This window comes from Panthera tigris, chromosome E1 (genome assembly GCF_018350195.1).
Source record: "Panthera tigris isolate Pti1 chromosome E1, P.tigris_Pti1_mat1.1, whole genome shotgun sequence".
NCBI lineage: Eukaryota > Metazoa > Chordata > Mammalia > Carnivora > Felidae > Panthera > Panthera tigris.
This window is the reverse complement of record NC_056673.1, coordinates 4,383,537-4,398,904: the sequence shown is the minus strand read 5'-3', so window position 1 is coordinate 4,398,904 and position 15,368 is coordinate 4,383,537. Positions and strand designations below refer to the sequence as shown.

Genomic DNA, 15,368 nt, shown 5'->3' with positions numbered 1-15,368 from the left:
CGAAAATGGTCCCTCCCTCCTCTGGATTCTGAAAGCTCTTATTGTCTGCCTGCTTCTCGTTTGGCACTTCTGATAGACTCCCTTGTGTAGTTATTTCTGTTTTTCAGTCGTGTATGTCTGTGCCGTATCTTCCACATTGCACAAGCCAAGTCCCTTTGTGTTACACCTGCCCTCATCTTCCATAACAGCAGCGGGGCAAAGATCGCCCGATTGATCCTGTGGCCGAGGGGGGCTGCCTCTTGGCGTGGGAGCGTCTTCGAGACCCCGCACCCCAGAGACCGCACAGAGTGGCGAAAGATTTCCCCCGTCATGGCTACGGAGCGTTTACAGAAAGTGAATCGTGGCCGTAGCCAGTCTCCTGTATCCGTTATCATTATAAGATGACGTGATGTGTGCTGCAGAGGGTGGGGGACCACAGCGCACGCACGTGGCCTGTGTTGGTTGACAGTCTTCAACTCGGCTGAAACAAAGAATAATAACAAGGAGGTTGGCTGCATCTGACTCCGTGAAACTCGGGGAAATGGAGCTCTGTGGAAATGATTGTCGGTCTTTATGTTTGGGGATCATGGGTTTCCCACCATCTCTTACGGCTTCTCATGTAGAAACCTACCCATTTGCAGAGACCAGAAGGAGAAGAATGTTGTGTGCTTTTTATAAGTGACTCAATGATAGAAGACCATTGGTAAAGCCAAACTCGAGGGGCCTCTGGTTGGAGACGCTAGGATAACCACAAACAGTAAACCCGTGAGAAGGTATTCATGAGTCTTACGCTCCCCGAGGTATCTGTTTCAGCGAACCCTCACAGAAGAAAACATCTGCAGGGCTCTGATTGGTCTCTGCTTAGCTCAGGTCAGAGCAGATTAGCCTCCTGTTTTATCGTGGCCCAGAAAGGCCCCTCGCCATTGGCTGGAGGCCGTCCCGGGAGCGGCGATGGCAATTTCTGCATGTTGCCTATTGGGCTGCGTTATTGTCTGTGATCGTATCCTATTCACGTGTACGATGCATTGTCAGAGAGGTGGCAGGGCTGAAGAACGTTAAAACTGCCCCGTCTTTGCTGCTATAAAACCAAAAAGTTACGGGCTGCGGGAGTGTGCGCGCGTATTTGAATTCTGCCAAACCTGAAGGAACGAAGATGAGGGTCTCGGCTATCTGGGTGCAGATGAAGTTTTTGATGTTAACCTTCTCCTGCATGGCTGGGAGCCCGTTTCCAGGAGCAGAGAGGAGACAGGCTTCTATCCCTGCATTCTGACGGCAGGGGGCTGACCTCCAAGGTCAGGGTGTGGTCACCACCAGGACCCGCCTCTCCCCTCTCACATCACAGAGGGGAGAGGCCCTCAGCCCTTGGAGGACTCTTTACTTCTTGGTTTACGAATGTAGACTTAAGCCTCCCATTTAAGAGAGACAGAAAGGAGGGGAGGGATCCCGTAACCCCTTTTCTGCCTCTAGTCTCTCCCTGACATTTGATCTTTTTACACCCTGGTGTTGTTCTCCAAAGCACAACATTGGTGGTGTTTCCCTTACTCAAGATGCGTCCATGTTTTCTGGTTCATACAAGGGAGTCTGAATCCCTAGTCTTGGTGCCCTCATGGCCTCCCACAACTGGACTCCGTCCATAACTACTCCTTCTTGCGCCTTCCATGGCCGTGAATCCTCAAGCCCGCCCACACTGCTTTCTCTCTGGGCCTTCGCTCCTGTGGCCACGTGGCCTGGAGTGTCATCCCCTTAGCTCAGTCTCCTACCCACCCTTCCTGGCCCATCCCAAGGGTCTCTGTTTTCTCCTCTATTAACTGGGGACGATACTGGAAATTTCCTCTTGATTTGTTGGACCGGTTATAGGACACAGGGCAGTCGAAGCACTTAGGACGACGTCTGGCCCAGAGCAAGTACTCAAGAGAACTCATTATCATCCCTGCAGCGGATTAGAGCCTGACAAGCGGAGAGGAGATGTTGGGCCCCTGGAGCAGCCCCCCGGGGCTTTGAGAAGGAAGGGGGGAGCTCTGTGTCTGGGGGTGGGGGGGGGGAGAAGTCCAGAAAGGTGGAACACAGTCGCAGAAAGGAAGGAGTTGATGTGTCCGGGGAGAGGCACGTTGCCATTGGCCCTTGGGGGATGGGGGGCGGGGCTCTGAGTGTGCACACCCCTGAGCAAAGAAGCCAGTGGTTGACATTAAGATGCTGGCCGTGCTGCCTCAGTTTCCCCAAGATCGAACACCAGACGGACCACAGTGAGCCCTGCTTACAGATACCCGGGCCTTGTCTTCTTGTCGGCCTTCACCAACAGGCTGGGGCGGCTTCCCTTTCTGGACACACGTTTCACCTTCCCTGGAGGTTCTGTCCCCCCACTTGTGTCTCCTGTGATATGGCTGATGTCACACTGGCCGGGGTCCCTTGATCTAAATTATCTCCGTGGTATGCAGACGTGTGTGTGTGTGGTGGTAAAATATACATAACATTTTAACCATTAAAAAACTTGTTTTAATATTTATTTATTTTTGAGAGAGAGAGAGAGAGAGACGGAATCTGAAGCAGGCTCCAGGCTCTGAGCTGTCAGCACAGAGCCCCACGTGGGGTTTGTCACCTTATTCACGGAAACTCTGTCCCCATTAAACACTAACTCCCAGTCCCCCCTTCGTCCCCTGGCCCTTGGCAACCACCATGCTCTTTTCTCTCTCCGTGAATTTAACTATTCTCTTCTATAGAAGTAGGATCCTACAGCATTTGCCTTTTCTTGACTAGCTTATCTCACTTAGCCTGCTGCTGGTAGGTCCATCCATACCAGAATCTCCTTTCTTTCTAAGATCGAATTAACATGTCACTGTCTATACACACCACGTTTGGGTTATCCATTCATCCACGAATGGACACTTGCGTGTTTCCATGTTTGGGGCTGTTACGAACGGTGCTGCGGTACAGCGGGGTGTGCAGGTGTCGGAATCCCTGCTTTCCCGCTCTCTGGGGTGTATACCTGGGTGTGGAATTGCTGGGTCTTATGGTAATTCTGTGTTTCGCTCTTTGAGGAGTTGCTTGACTCTGTCCCATTATGTCCGTGTCATTTTACAGTCCCTCCAGCAAGGATTTTTCCACCTGCCTGTTCTTTTTCTGACCTTCCTGTTTTTATTTGTTGGTTTATAGTAGCCATCCTGACGGGTGTGAGGGGATCCCTCGTTGTGGGTTTTGTTGGCACTTGCCCGGGGATTAGTGATGCAGCACCTTCTCACGTGCCCTTAATGCCGTGTGTCTGTCCTCTTTGGGCAAATGCCCTTTGCCCGTTTTGTTTTTGTTTTTGTTTTTTAATTGGGTTGTTTGGTGTTTGGTTTCATTCACTGTAAACGTCTTGTGGGTCCGGGGAAACCTCAGCTCCTGCTTTTTCAGCCACTGCCCACGGTAACAAAGACAGCAGCCGGCTTTTATCGGGTATCTTGGTCCTGTTTGCTGTGTGCTCCGTGTTTACGTGGATTTCCCCCCTGAACCCTCCCAACGACCTTTTGAGAAAAACTCTGTAATCATTTCCCCCTTACACTTGAAGAAATCTGAAGCCCTGGGTGTCACAGAGAATAGGTGTGAACCCACAAGGGCTCCCCGGCTCTGTCCGTAGGTAAGCATTCTGATTTCTTCTCCCGCCCCCTGACCGAGGAGTTGGCATTGAAATCTCATCAGAAATACACCAAATGTTTGAGAGAATGCTATTTTATAGGAGACCATCCAGACCTTGAGCCCTCTTGGTCCCTCTGGAAAACCATATTTACTCCGATATAAAGACTCCTTTCCTAAAATCACAAAGGTTTACATTTAAAGCAGACACAGAAGTGTGTGGATTTCAGGGGCACCAGGTGGCTCAGTCGGTTAAGCCTCTGACTCTTGGTTTCAGCTCAGGTCATGATCTCATAGTTCGTGGGTTCGAGCCCCACATCGGGCTCTGCACTGACCGCATGGAGCCTGCTTTGGATCCTCTCTCTCTGTCTGTCTCTGCTCCTCCCCCACTCGAGTGTGATCGTGCTCTCTCTCTCTCTCTCTCTCTCAAAATAAGTAAATAAACTTTGACAATAACAACAAGAAAATAAAAAAAAAAAGGAATGAGTGGATTTTAAGTGCTAAACCTTCAGCTGCTCCTAAAAGCTGTCTGAATGGAGTGATTTGATAGATGTACCCAGGATCCAAGTCTCTTGCCTGAACTCATTTAGCTGGTGGGCGCCATATTGCACTCAGGGTCCAATCTTTCCTTCCCTCGTAGCTAACGATTCTAGAGCCCCTTTCCTCTGAGATGCACGGCATTGCCCCTCTTTGTCACTTGCTGTCTGTCCAGGTTTGGAGACGGTGAGGACAGAGCGAAGGCAGGGGACCCTCGTCTTGGGGACACTGGCTTTTCAGCCCTGGAAGGGTCTGACACAATGGTTCTTTGGGGGAGCGTTCTCCATTCTTGTTATATTGGTTTTTATCTGGCCTTGGGTTCACTCACACAGCTGGGGCTTGGGGCCGAGGCCAGAGCCGTGACTTAGGGTTGGGAAGAAGTTGGCGGAACATTCCCCAGCAGGGCTTGGGCAGGCCCAGGGAGTCCTGCCCAAAATCCAGTGGACAAAGGAGGTCTTGTCTACGGGCCTAGGGGGGTGGGAGGCATCTGGTCAGTGACACAAGCTTGGCCATTGTATGTCGTGACCTTGGCCAACTTTTTTTTTAGCTGAGAAAGGGGAAAAAAGAGAGTGGTGGGGGCGGGGGGGGGGAGGGGGAAGCCTCCAGAAACTTTGCAACTGGAAAGTCCAGAATGCGCCCTTGATTTCCTCGCCGGACCTGGAGCAGATTTGGAAGGAACTGTGTGATGTAGTGTGTTCTTTGTGAAAAAAGAGCAGAGCGCACAGCCACAGGCACGCCCTCCGGGGAGCCCTGAGCAGTGACCCCGGGGAGGCTACTTGCATCAGTCTTAGTTCCTGCAGAGGGTACCATGGGGAGGAAGCTGGCAGGGGCCTGGCCTCGCGTCTGGGGACCTCGCATGGGACCCAGGACTCTCCTCTGAGCTAGCAGCCCCTCCGGGAAGATTCCCTCTTCTCTGATGGTAAGGATCAATTCGGCTCGCCCGCAGGTGTGACCTCAGCTTTTTCTGAGTGTTTCTGAAATAACTCTGATATCTTTAAAAAGCGGTTCTGAGAACCTCGGAGTGGGGGCTCTGACGGTAGAACTTAGAAGGCCTGGGGACCCTGTGTGCTCAGGGGCGTGCGGGGACCTGTGACGGGCCCAAGGCAGGAGTAGGGGGAGGAGAAGCCAGGGCCCTGGTGCGTGCGAGATGGGGAAGGGAGGAGGAGGAAGGTGTCCAAGGGACTGTTCATGGAGAGAGAGGGAGTCGGCTCCCTGGTTACCTGGCGAGCGGTGTGGTTGAGGCGTGTGACCCTGTGGTGGCATGGACTGTGGCGACTAGAGTCCACATCTTGCCTCCCTTGCTTCTCCCAAATGTGAAGCTTGGCTCTTCCCTGCCTGCCCACCCACCACGTACCCATGGCCACGTTCTAGGTGGGACGCTCTAAGGGGAAAGCTCCCGCCAAGGTCATCGAGGATCGGCCCGGGGAACCTGGCGTCTGTGCTGTGGTTCCAGGCTGGGCTGGGCGCTTTCTGTCCCGTTTGCTGGAGGTGGCAGTGGTGGCCGTGCTTAGGGTCATGCACGGATGCTCTCCTGAGATGCAACAGTGGAATAGCCTTATTGCACCAACCTTCCTGCCTCTGGAAGTTAGACGCCTGCCTTTCTTGGAAAGACGGACTTCACATCAGCCAAGACTCTAGTGGCCACTCCCTGGAGGCTTTGTGGACAGCTGGGGGAGGGGGGCGTCCAGTTTGTAGGGAAAGGCTAGTCTGTCTCTGCACAGAGCCTTCTTCCAGGATATTCTCTCCTTCTGATGGGGTCAGACGGCATCTGGAATGTTGGTGTGGCTTCTGATGGAGGTCTGAACCTGTTCCAGGAAGAGGGAGATGGGGCTTGTCATCCAGGGGCACCTGGGAAGTTCACGGCTGGGCTTCTCAAAGGTTAAAGTGCATCCGCATTGCCCAGGGACCTTTAAAATACAGAGTCTGGTGCTGGGGTGGAGCCTGGGACTCTGCATTTCTGGCCAGCTCCCAGAGAACAGCTGTGCTGCTGGTGCAGGGGCCCCACTTTGGGGATGATGTTTGTAAAGAATGCAGACTTACCAGTCACCTTCTGATGGAATGTTGGGGAGCATTAGGGGTTCCGGGGGTCTCGCCCTGGCCGCGGGCCATGGCAGGGATGTTCCTGGGGAAGAAGGGATCAGCAAAGAAGATGTACCCTAAGGGACCTCCAGGGAGCACGGGGAGAGCTCAGGTAAGCTCTCGGGCAGGGACTGAGGCCTGCGGTGCCCGAACTGAGGTGGACTGTTCGAGTCCCGGCGTGTGTGGGGAACAGCTATCTGCTACCAGGCTCAGAACAAGCCTGAGCTGGATGCGGGGTGAATCCCAGCTTCTGGGGAAAGTCCAGGAATCTGGTCGCTGAGCACGTAGAACTCAATCGTGTGTGATTCTTGGAATGACTGGGAAGGGGCCGACAGGCCTATCAGGGCGGAAGAACTCACCAGAATTCACGGTGCTCTGAGGTCGTGAGGCAGAATCACAGGTGTTCGGGGCCCAGGCAGCGTGCTGGGTCCGCTCTCGTGCCCCTGAACCTGCGTCTGTACTTGAATGTGACTTTTTTTCCCTCTTGCAAAAGCTGCGCGTCCTTAAAGCAGACAGATGAAGACCAACATCCAGAATCATTGAGTATTAGGATATATAAAGAGAGGAAGGAAAGAAAGGGAAACCTGAGAAACCCTTGGAGACCATCTGGTCCAACTTCTGTATTTTCGAGATGAGGAAATTGGGGCCTCCCGGCAGAGAGGAATTGCTTGCTCAAGATCTCACAGCAAGGCAGCGGCCACGGCCAGGCACTCGGGCCTCCTGTGCACCTCTCACATTGTCCGCACGGAGCTACAGAGCGGTAGGGGGTGGGGGAGGGGGGTCCCAGCCTTGGACAGCGATGTCCTCGGCTGTCGCCATCTATCTGGGACCCGCAGCAGAGTTCAGAAAGGTCGGCTGAGCTGGGTTGGTTGCAAGGGCGCCCCTTGCTGACCCGTGGAGACCGTTGCCGCCTCTGTTAGCCTTCCTCTGCCTCCAGTGCCTGTGGTTCAGAACCAGCCAGGACTCGCTGGGAGCCAGCCCGCGGTCACAGGTCTTTGAGTGGAGCCACTTGGAGCTCTGTGCCACACGGTGGCCGAGATGAACCTCCTTGGTGACCACACGTGCTGCCCCTGGAGTTTTGGTGCCAGTGAACCTGCACCTGGCGGCCGCCAAGCTGGACCAGCTGGATCGCAGCCACAGGTGGGCCGTCAGACCCCCACCTTTGTGCCCCAATGAGTTCCAGCCTGCTATTTTTAAAAAAATGTTTATTTTTGAGAGAGAGAGAGAGACAGAGTTGGGGAGGAGGGGAAGAGAGAGAGGGAGACACAGAATCTGAAGCAGGCTCCAGGCTCTGAGATGTCAGCACAGAGCCCGACGCGGGGCTCGAACTCACGAGCCTTGAGATCACGACCCCAGCCGAAGTCGGACGCTCAACCGACTGAGCCACCCAGGCGGCCCTAGCCTGCCATTCTTTATAGTGGCACTGACTCCCCGCAGAAGCCGGCTTGTGTCCCTGAGCATCTGGGGGCTACGGTGGTGGCCCCTGCTCTTGGATCCCCTTTCTGGTGGGCAGGCTGCTTTGCGTGAGGTATTGAGCCTGTGACTCCCTGAGCCAGCGGCTTTCAGCTCCTGTCCTTTCTTCTGAACTTCTGAAGTCCATTCTGAAGGCAACAGAATGCTTGGTAAATGTGGGTACGGGGTTTCCTGCAGGGGCAGAAGGACTTGAGAATGTGCTAGAAACAATGGCGTGAGGCCCCTGGGGTTTTTGTACCCTAATACTAAAGGAAGGCTGGGGAGGGGGATTCAGTAGTATTTCCTTTTCTCCCTGCCCTGCCATGCACCCCCCAATATCGAGTGTTGGCCAGGGGTCCTCTCCCTACCGGGAGCTGCACTGCTGGTGAATGATCGTCAAAATATCCTGCGGAAGCATCTCCCAGGGCAGGATAATGGATATCGTTACTGGTGTTAACCAGTATGGAAAATCTAGGGTACCTTTTGAGATCCTTCGCAACTAAGAGGAGTGCTAAATCCCAGCCCACCTACTTCTTGTGACACATAGGGACATGATCAGCCCTAAAGAGGCCCAGACAGTGACTTGGAATAAAGGGGAAGAGAAGAATGTGTTCAGCCCTCCCGTATGGGCTTGAGGTTCCCGTATGGGTTTAATACAATTTAGTATCCTGGTCTGCGCATAAATTTTCTTTCCTTTTTTTTTTTGAAACATTTTTTTAAAAGTTTATTTTTTGAGAGAGAGAGAGAAAGTACAAGTCGGGGAGGGGCAGAGACAGAGAGGGAGAGAGAGAGGATACAGAGCCTGACGTGGGTCTTGAACCCATGAACCGCGAGATCATGACCTGAGCCGAAGTCGGATGCTTAACCGACTGAACCACGCAGGCGCCCCCGGGGCATACATGTTCGTGATTTCCGATTTTTGTAAAATCACTTTACTGGCATCTTAAGATAGCACATCTTTTCCCCCCGAGTTCCGAGTAGGGTTTGGTTGAGCAAACTTTCCTTCTCTGGACCAAAAAACGTTTTGGGGAAACATGCCGGGGGGTGTGAGAGGAAGGTAATATTTCATCTTGTTGGGAGGTCTCTGTCCTCTCTTGGGTATGTGCCTGACCCTTTTGCAAGCTCGCGCCGGTCATTTAAATGCCTTGAAATTTCCCTTGCGGTGGTTTTGGGCCCTGTTACGAAATGTGGTCCTCGGGTCATAGGACCCTGGTGTTGGAGGGCCGGTTTTAACAGATGGGGAAACGGGGGCCCAGAGAGGCAAAGGGAACTGTGTAAATTACAGCTCGCTGTCTGGGAACACGGTCTCCTTAGCCCAGGCCTGCGTGCTTTCTAGAAGCCAAGGCTTTCTGTTAAGTCCAGAGGTTGGAGGTAGGACATCAGAATGGCCTGTGCTGTTTTTATCTGCCAGAGAGGGGGTAGGAGGAACGGAGCCAGCATCCCTCGAAGTGGAGAGTTGGAATAAAATGGCCTTGTTCGTTACAAGCTGGTGAGCAGAATCATTCAGGTTTTCCTGCTTAGGGGCCAGAAGTTGGAACAGTCTGCTGGGATCATGCTGCCTCGCTCGCCCTTTATAGCTTTGAAACATCAGGGCCAGACAGATCGATCTTAGAAGTGGGGCAGAAGTTAATGGGCTTTCTTTGGGGTTTCCCAAACCCCTCCAGGCTCCATGGTATAGCTTCTCGTCTTATCCCTGGAACTGTTCCTTTTATTTTTTATTTTTGAGAGACAGAGTGTGAGCAGGGGAAGGGTAGAGAGAGAGGGAGACACAGAATCCGAAGCAGGCTCCGGGCTCTGACCTGTCAGCACAGAGCCTGACGCGGGGCTCGAGCTCATGAACCGCGGGACCAAGACCTGAGCCGAAACCGAGAGTCAGACGCTCCACTGGCTGAGCCACCCGGGGGCCCCGTGGTGTTGTTTGGTCAGTGCGGAGATGGTTCTGAGAGATGGTGACGAGTGGGTATCTCTTGGATCCCTGTCATGCTGTACAGTGTTGGTGGATGGATGGCCACCAGCAAAAAAGCACGAGTCCTCTCAGAAAGGAGGTGTTGGCTGACATCTAGGGTTCCTCGTTCCTTGCACCGTCTCCTCCAGAACCCTGTACCTCGGCCCCTCTGTCTTGTGTCCGGACGGCAGGTGCAACAGTCACGGAAATGTCTTTCTCCGGCATCAGTCAAGGAAGGGCTCCCACAGGAATGTGCGTAAGACCCGAATAGAAGTCACTTCCTACGTGATGGATTCCTTCCTGCCCTCCACTGCTTGACCCCAGGCACTTCAGGGCCATGACTTGGCTTCTGACACAGGAGGGGCCGCCTGACTCAGCCTTGGAGTTTTGCAGGATCGTTCGCAGACTTGCCCCACTGGGGACCCCATGTTTTCCAGCTTAGCAAGCTTTCCCGTGAGGGCTGACTTCCTGTTCTCTTGCACAGACTAGATTGTAATTGTGTTAATCAAAATTCCTGGTTAACCAGATCACTCTGTTCCTTTTTAGGATCAGAAAATAGAGTGTATTGTTCTGTGTCCTCTTCCCGCCCAGTCCTGAAAAACAGGCCCCGGGAGGCACTGAGGGGCTTATGGATGGATATTCAGGGCGGCCAGGACCGTCACTGAGTCTTTCAGAAGGATCCAGACACAAAGTGGGGCGGGCTCCAGGCATGTGGCTGGCAGCTTTGTGGGTGTTGGGAGAAAGCTCTTATGGCATTGATACCTACCTCTGTTAGTGGGTACCAATGGGAGCAGGTGTAAGGCTCCCTCTAGCAGCTTTGTGGATGGAGGGCAGGGATGGGTGGGGTGGGGGGACGGGATGGAAGAAGGTAGCCCGTGCAGGCAAGGGTGAGTATGACAGACACTCCAGAGGGCCTGGAGCTGGGGAACCTGAGTGAGTCACCCTCCGGCCACTTGTATATAGGATCCAGGAACGCTTCATGGGGGTGGAGGTGTGGCAGGAGTGAGTGAGAGATTCCAGCCACTGAGATGTGCATTACTGCTGCAAGCATGACCCCCCCCCCCCAGTCCATTCACCCTGAGCAGTGAGGCCAGAGGAAGAGTCCTGGGGACCTTTGCATCTAAATGATGAAACCCCGATTTGGAAAGTTCCTTTAAGGGGCTCCAGGAAGCCATGTTAAAGGTGATTTCTTTTCTTTTTTAATGTGTGTTTATTTTTGAGAGAGAAAGAGTCGGGGGGAAGGGGCAGAGAGAGAAGGGGACAGATGATCCTTAGTGGGCTCTGCGATGTCACAGCACAGAGCCCGACGCGGGGCTTGAACTCACAAGCTGCGAGATCATGATCTGAGCCGACGTCGCAGACGCTCAACCGACTGAGTCGCCCAGGCGTCCCCAGAGGTGATTTCTTTTTTTTTTTTTTTTAATTTTTTTTTTTAACGTTTTATTTACTTTTGAGACAGGGAGAGACAGAGCATGAACAGGGGAGGGTCAGAGAGAGGGAGACACAGAATCGGAAACAGGCTCCAGGCTCTGAGCTGTCAGCACAGAGCCTGACGCGGGGCTCGAACTCAACGGACTGCGAGATCATGACCTGAGCCGAAGTCGGACGCTTAACCGACTGAGCCCCCCAGGCGCCCCGAGGTGATTTCTTATAAGAGCAGTTTGAGTAGACACATGAAGAGGTCTGGCAAGGCCTTTGATGAGTGGGTCCCGTTCCCTGAGAGATGGTGCACACAGAGGAGTAGAAGGAAGGAAGGCATCGTGCCAGACAATGTGGCTTCCCGAGCACGGCTTTGGCCTTGGCGATGCTTTGAGGGTGGTGCAAATCAGGACTCGGGGAAGCCTGGATTCCCACTGAGTTTTCCCTTAGCCAGCAAAGGGCTCTGATGCCACTCTGTCCTCTTTAATGGATTCCGGAGCTCAGGACTCCCTGTGGAAGCCTGTTGCCCATGGGGCCAACGAAAGGTGGCTGGAGGTCAGACTCACGACCCCTGGAACCAAGAAAGGTCTGTGGTCCCCAACGAGTCCTGCCCTTCCGTCCCATTCCTTCTGGCTGGAAACCTGTCATTCCCCAGGAAAGCAGTGAGAGCAGATCCAGATGCTGGAGGACGGGAGCCAATGGGGCAGGTACCTGATGGCCTCGCCATCGGGACTAAGAGGAAGAAGGATGTTCTCTTGTTGGGGTGGGAAGAGAGGTTTGATTTCATTTCTCTAGGTGCCCTCGCTTTATTTTGTCCCACTCCTAGATGTTTTTCACTTAAAAAAAAATTTTTTTAATGTTTATTTTTGAGAGAGAGAGAGACAGAGCATGAGTGGGGGAGGAGCAGAGAGAGAGAGAGAGAGAGAGAGAGAGAGAGAGAGAGAGAGAGAGAGAGACAGAATCCGAAGCAGGCTCCAGGCTCCAGGCTCCGAGCTGTCAGCACAGAGCCCAACGTGGGGCTCAAACTCACGAACGTGAGATCACGACCTCAGCCAAAGTTGGACACTCAACCACCTGAGAGCCACCCAGGTGCCCCTAAAAGGAGGTACCTTCTGAGATGCAGTTACAGAGAACCCGAAACCAGCTTTGTTTATGCTCCTTTACTGGGGACACCCTTCACCCACTTAAGCGTTGTCAGACTTTCTCCTTATCTTTGTTGTGAAAATACATCGTCCTCCACACGTCCGCCATCAGGCTTGTAAAATCCGTGTTGCCTTCAGCAGCGTAGACCTTCCTTCCACGATGCCCATCTATGTCTTCTTTTAGCTGAGGGATTTTTTGTTTTTTCCTTTCCCTCCTATCAACCATGGTTTATGGTTTCTTTTCTCCAGGAGCACCTAGCTCTCTACAAGTCTGCCTCTTGGCTTATTCTTCTGTCCCTCTGTTTTCATTTTTCCCCATTTCCTTTGCATACCAGGAAAAATTCTTAACATTGGCTTTGTATATAACTGACTCTTTTTTTTCCCCTTTTTGTGCGAGATTAATTCCATATTCTGTTGCAATCCATGTGGATGTTCCTCTGTCGCTACCTCGTAAATTTCCCTACCATTTTGTTAATTTCCTGTCTCCTTTTTATAGCCTTTGTTTCCTTTTTCCACCCGACTTGCTTTGCATTAGTTTGTCCACTTCCTAGGACGTGGTGGTGGTGTTGTTGTTGTTGTTGTTGTTTTGGCTCTTGTATTATGGATGCTGTATCTTCCTGCCTTCTATCGAGGTTGCTAAACATTTTCCTGGAATCTTCTGTCTGGATACCATATGAGGTCATGATTAGAAGACTGTGCCTGTTCGGCGGCTTCTGGATACTGTTCCTCCATTTATTCTCTACAGCGAAAGAAACTATACTATCTTGTGTCCTCCCACCTCCCTGGACTCAGGGTTGAATAGCCCGTTCACTGCGATCCGGGAAGAGCTGGGGTTTGTTACGGGTGGGGCACACACATTGCTTAGACCCCCCAGTCTGTCTACTTGGTTGGTGCAGTGGCCTCCTCGGATCTGTTTGGAACCAGTTTCAACTATGATTCCAAGTTTCCATCGCTCCATCCAATGTTCTGGGCACGGTGCTGAGACTAAAGCTAGGGACAAGATGGACGTGGCTGTGTCTTTCTGAATCTTAGTCTGTTTCTCACTGTTGTATGGTCTCCTCCTCCTCCTCTCTCCGGACAGGTCTCCAAATCTCTTCCTTTCAGAAGGACGGGAAGACACTGCCAGGGTCCATCCTCTCCCCACCAGCTTATAAATAAAACTACTCACGAGGATTTCACTTTGCAGAATGCTCTGATCCACTGGTAGGGGCCCCTTTCTTCCTCCCCAGCTCTTTTCTGTGAGTCGCGCTCAGACTGCATACAAAGGCCACCAGAGCTGGAGAGAGGACTACTTTTACCCGTAAGATTGCAAAGGTGCCCCCTGTTGTGGGTGCAGACCCTGGCAGCATAACTGTGGGAGCGGGTGGCCCTGCTTCACGCTTTGTGTCGTGACCCAAGGGCAGGGGAGAGAGCGCCTTTCCTCCTGTAGCTGTTCCCAGCTTTGCGTAGGAGCCTCTCCATCCTCAACAGGTGTCCAGCAGAAAGGTGTGCAGCAGACAGGACTCTCCCAGCCACACCCGGCCGTGGCCTGGCTGCTTCTGGGTGTCCCGGCTGGCCGTGTGTCTGGGAAGAGAGAACTTGCTGGAGAGTTCTTTGTGGGGGAGCCTTCAAGCACTGCCAATCACGGCACCCGGCTCATTAGCAGTCATTGCCATGGCAACGGGTCTGCCAGAAAGTGGCTCGTTAGGCTGACAACTTGGGAGATGTTATATATAGATCTGGGTGTGGGGGGAGTGGGGGTGTGGGGCCCCGTGGATATGCCTTTCTCTGGAGTTCCTATTGCTTCTGGGCTTGGGGTGTGAGAAGACGCAGAACAGGGGGACCTTAAAACTGTCTGATCTGGCTGCTAGAGCAAATTGACGACCACCCATTACCGTCGCTTTGCTCACATCTGCAGAAGGTAAGAGTCAGGTGCTCCCAGAAGTCTCCTGAGGGGGGGGACTGAGTCCCAGGCTGAACTTGAGGAGGGGTGGAGGCTGTGGGGGGCTGAGGGTGGGGGCTGGCACTGCCTGGAGGCTGCTGCAGAGACCAGATCAAATCTTTCTTAAAATAGTCTTATTTGAAGAAGGGCTTGGGCTAGGGGACAGCAGCCTTTCTTGTACTAAGTAGCCATGCAGCTAAGCACTGTCTTTTTTTTTTTTTTTATAAATTGCACTTATTAAAATTTTATGTTCCAAGTCTTGATGTCAGAAGTGATGTTTTCTCTCTAGTGCTTTCTCTCAAGCTGCAGAGCAGCCTGTTCTGAGCTCAGTAAGCTCAGTAAGCATCAGGCTCACCTAGGATGCATGTGGAAAGGCTCCAGGTTGCCTTGGCGGTGGGATCAGGGCCCCGGAATCTGTGCCTTCACACACATCCCAGGGGACCGACTGGGTGTCCCCAGGACCATGCTTTGAGAAACGCTGCTGTAGCGGGGGTGAAGGGGGGGGGTTATTTTCAGTCTCTGGGTAACTGCTTGCTTGCTCTTTTTTTTTCCCCCCAAGGAGGACCAGTAGCCATCGTTAAGAGGACGGTTTCCTTGGTTGCACTATTTTAAATAAGGAAACAAGGAAGTTAGCCTACAGCCGGGAACGTGACAGCGTGGGTGGGGGTGGTGGTATTTCTGCGCGTCTCCTGGGAAGGCATATGCTCATTTGGAGACTGTGAGACGGGCAGGAGAAGTGGGTCTGAGTTGTGTCCGTGATGGGGGCTGGGGGGGTCAGGTGGTCCAGGTGAACAAACAGCCGCCCGTGGCTAGCTGGGGAGAGATGGGCTGAGGGTAGCCTGGAGGCAGGTAGCTGGACAGAAGTCTCCAGGACAAAGCTAGTGTCTTAAAGTTTGCTTTAACCATTTGATCAGCCGTGCGGCGTTGGATGGGTTTTTTAATTCTCTCAGTCTCTGATTCCTCATTTTGAAATGGGAAACAATTTGTACCTAGTGGCAGGTTTAAATTGTAAAAACTAGAAATAAGTGCATAAAGCATCTGGCCCAGTCCTTGGAGCACTATAAACATTCGGTGCATGATGAAAGTCATTACCGATGGACGGAAATGGGATCTGAGCTCCTGTGTTTCTTGAGTACCGGCTAGATTAGGGCTCTAAAGTCATCTAGAAGCCTCTTGATACTCTATAGGAAATAGAGTGAGGGGGTATATGCACAAACGATTCCATGGTGCGGGGGAGGGGGGCAGAAGATCCATAGCTTCCTTCAGATTCTCCGAGGATGGTTTT

General features: G+C 52.7%; 1 protein-coding gene across 8 annotated transcripts in view; it reads left to right on the top strand.

Annotated features, from left to right (window-relative positions):
- GAS7 (growth arrest specific 7) overlaps nucleotides 1–15,368 on the top strand; it is a 214,286-nt gene that overhangs the window by 108,499 nt on the left and 90,419 nt on the right. Inside the window, exon 1 of one of the 8 annotated variants that reach the window (XM_007085951.3) lies at nucleotides 4,792–5,044. The exons of 6 other annotated variants lie outside the window; for them this stretch is intronic. In XM_007085951.3, the coding sequence (XP_007086013.1) occupies nucleotides 5,042–5,044 (3 nt within the window). In that variant the 5' untranslated portion in view covers nucleotides 4,792–5,041. Of the gene's footprint in view, nucleotides 1–4,791; nucleotides 5,045–6,092; nucleotides 7,345–15,368 lie in introns of those variants that run through there. One more of the 8 variants, XM_042966367.1, reaches the window with a different exon arrangement.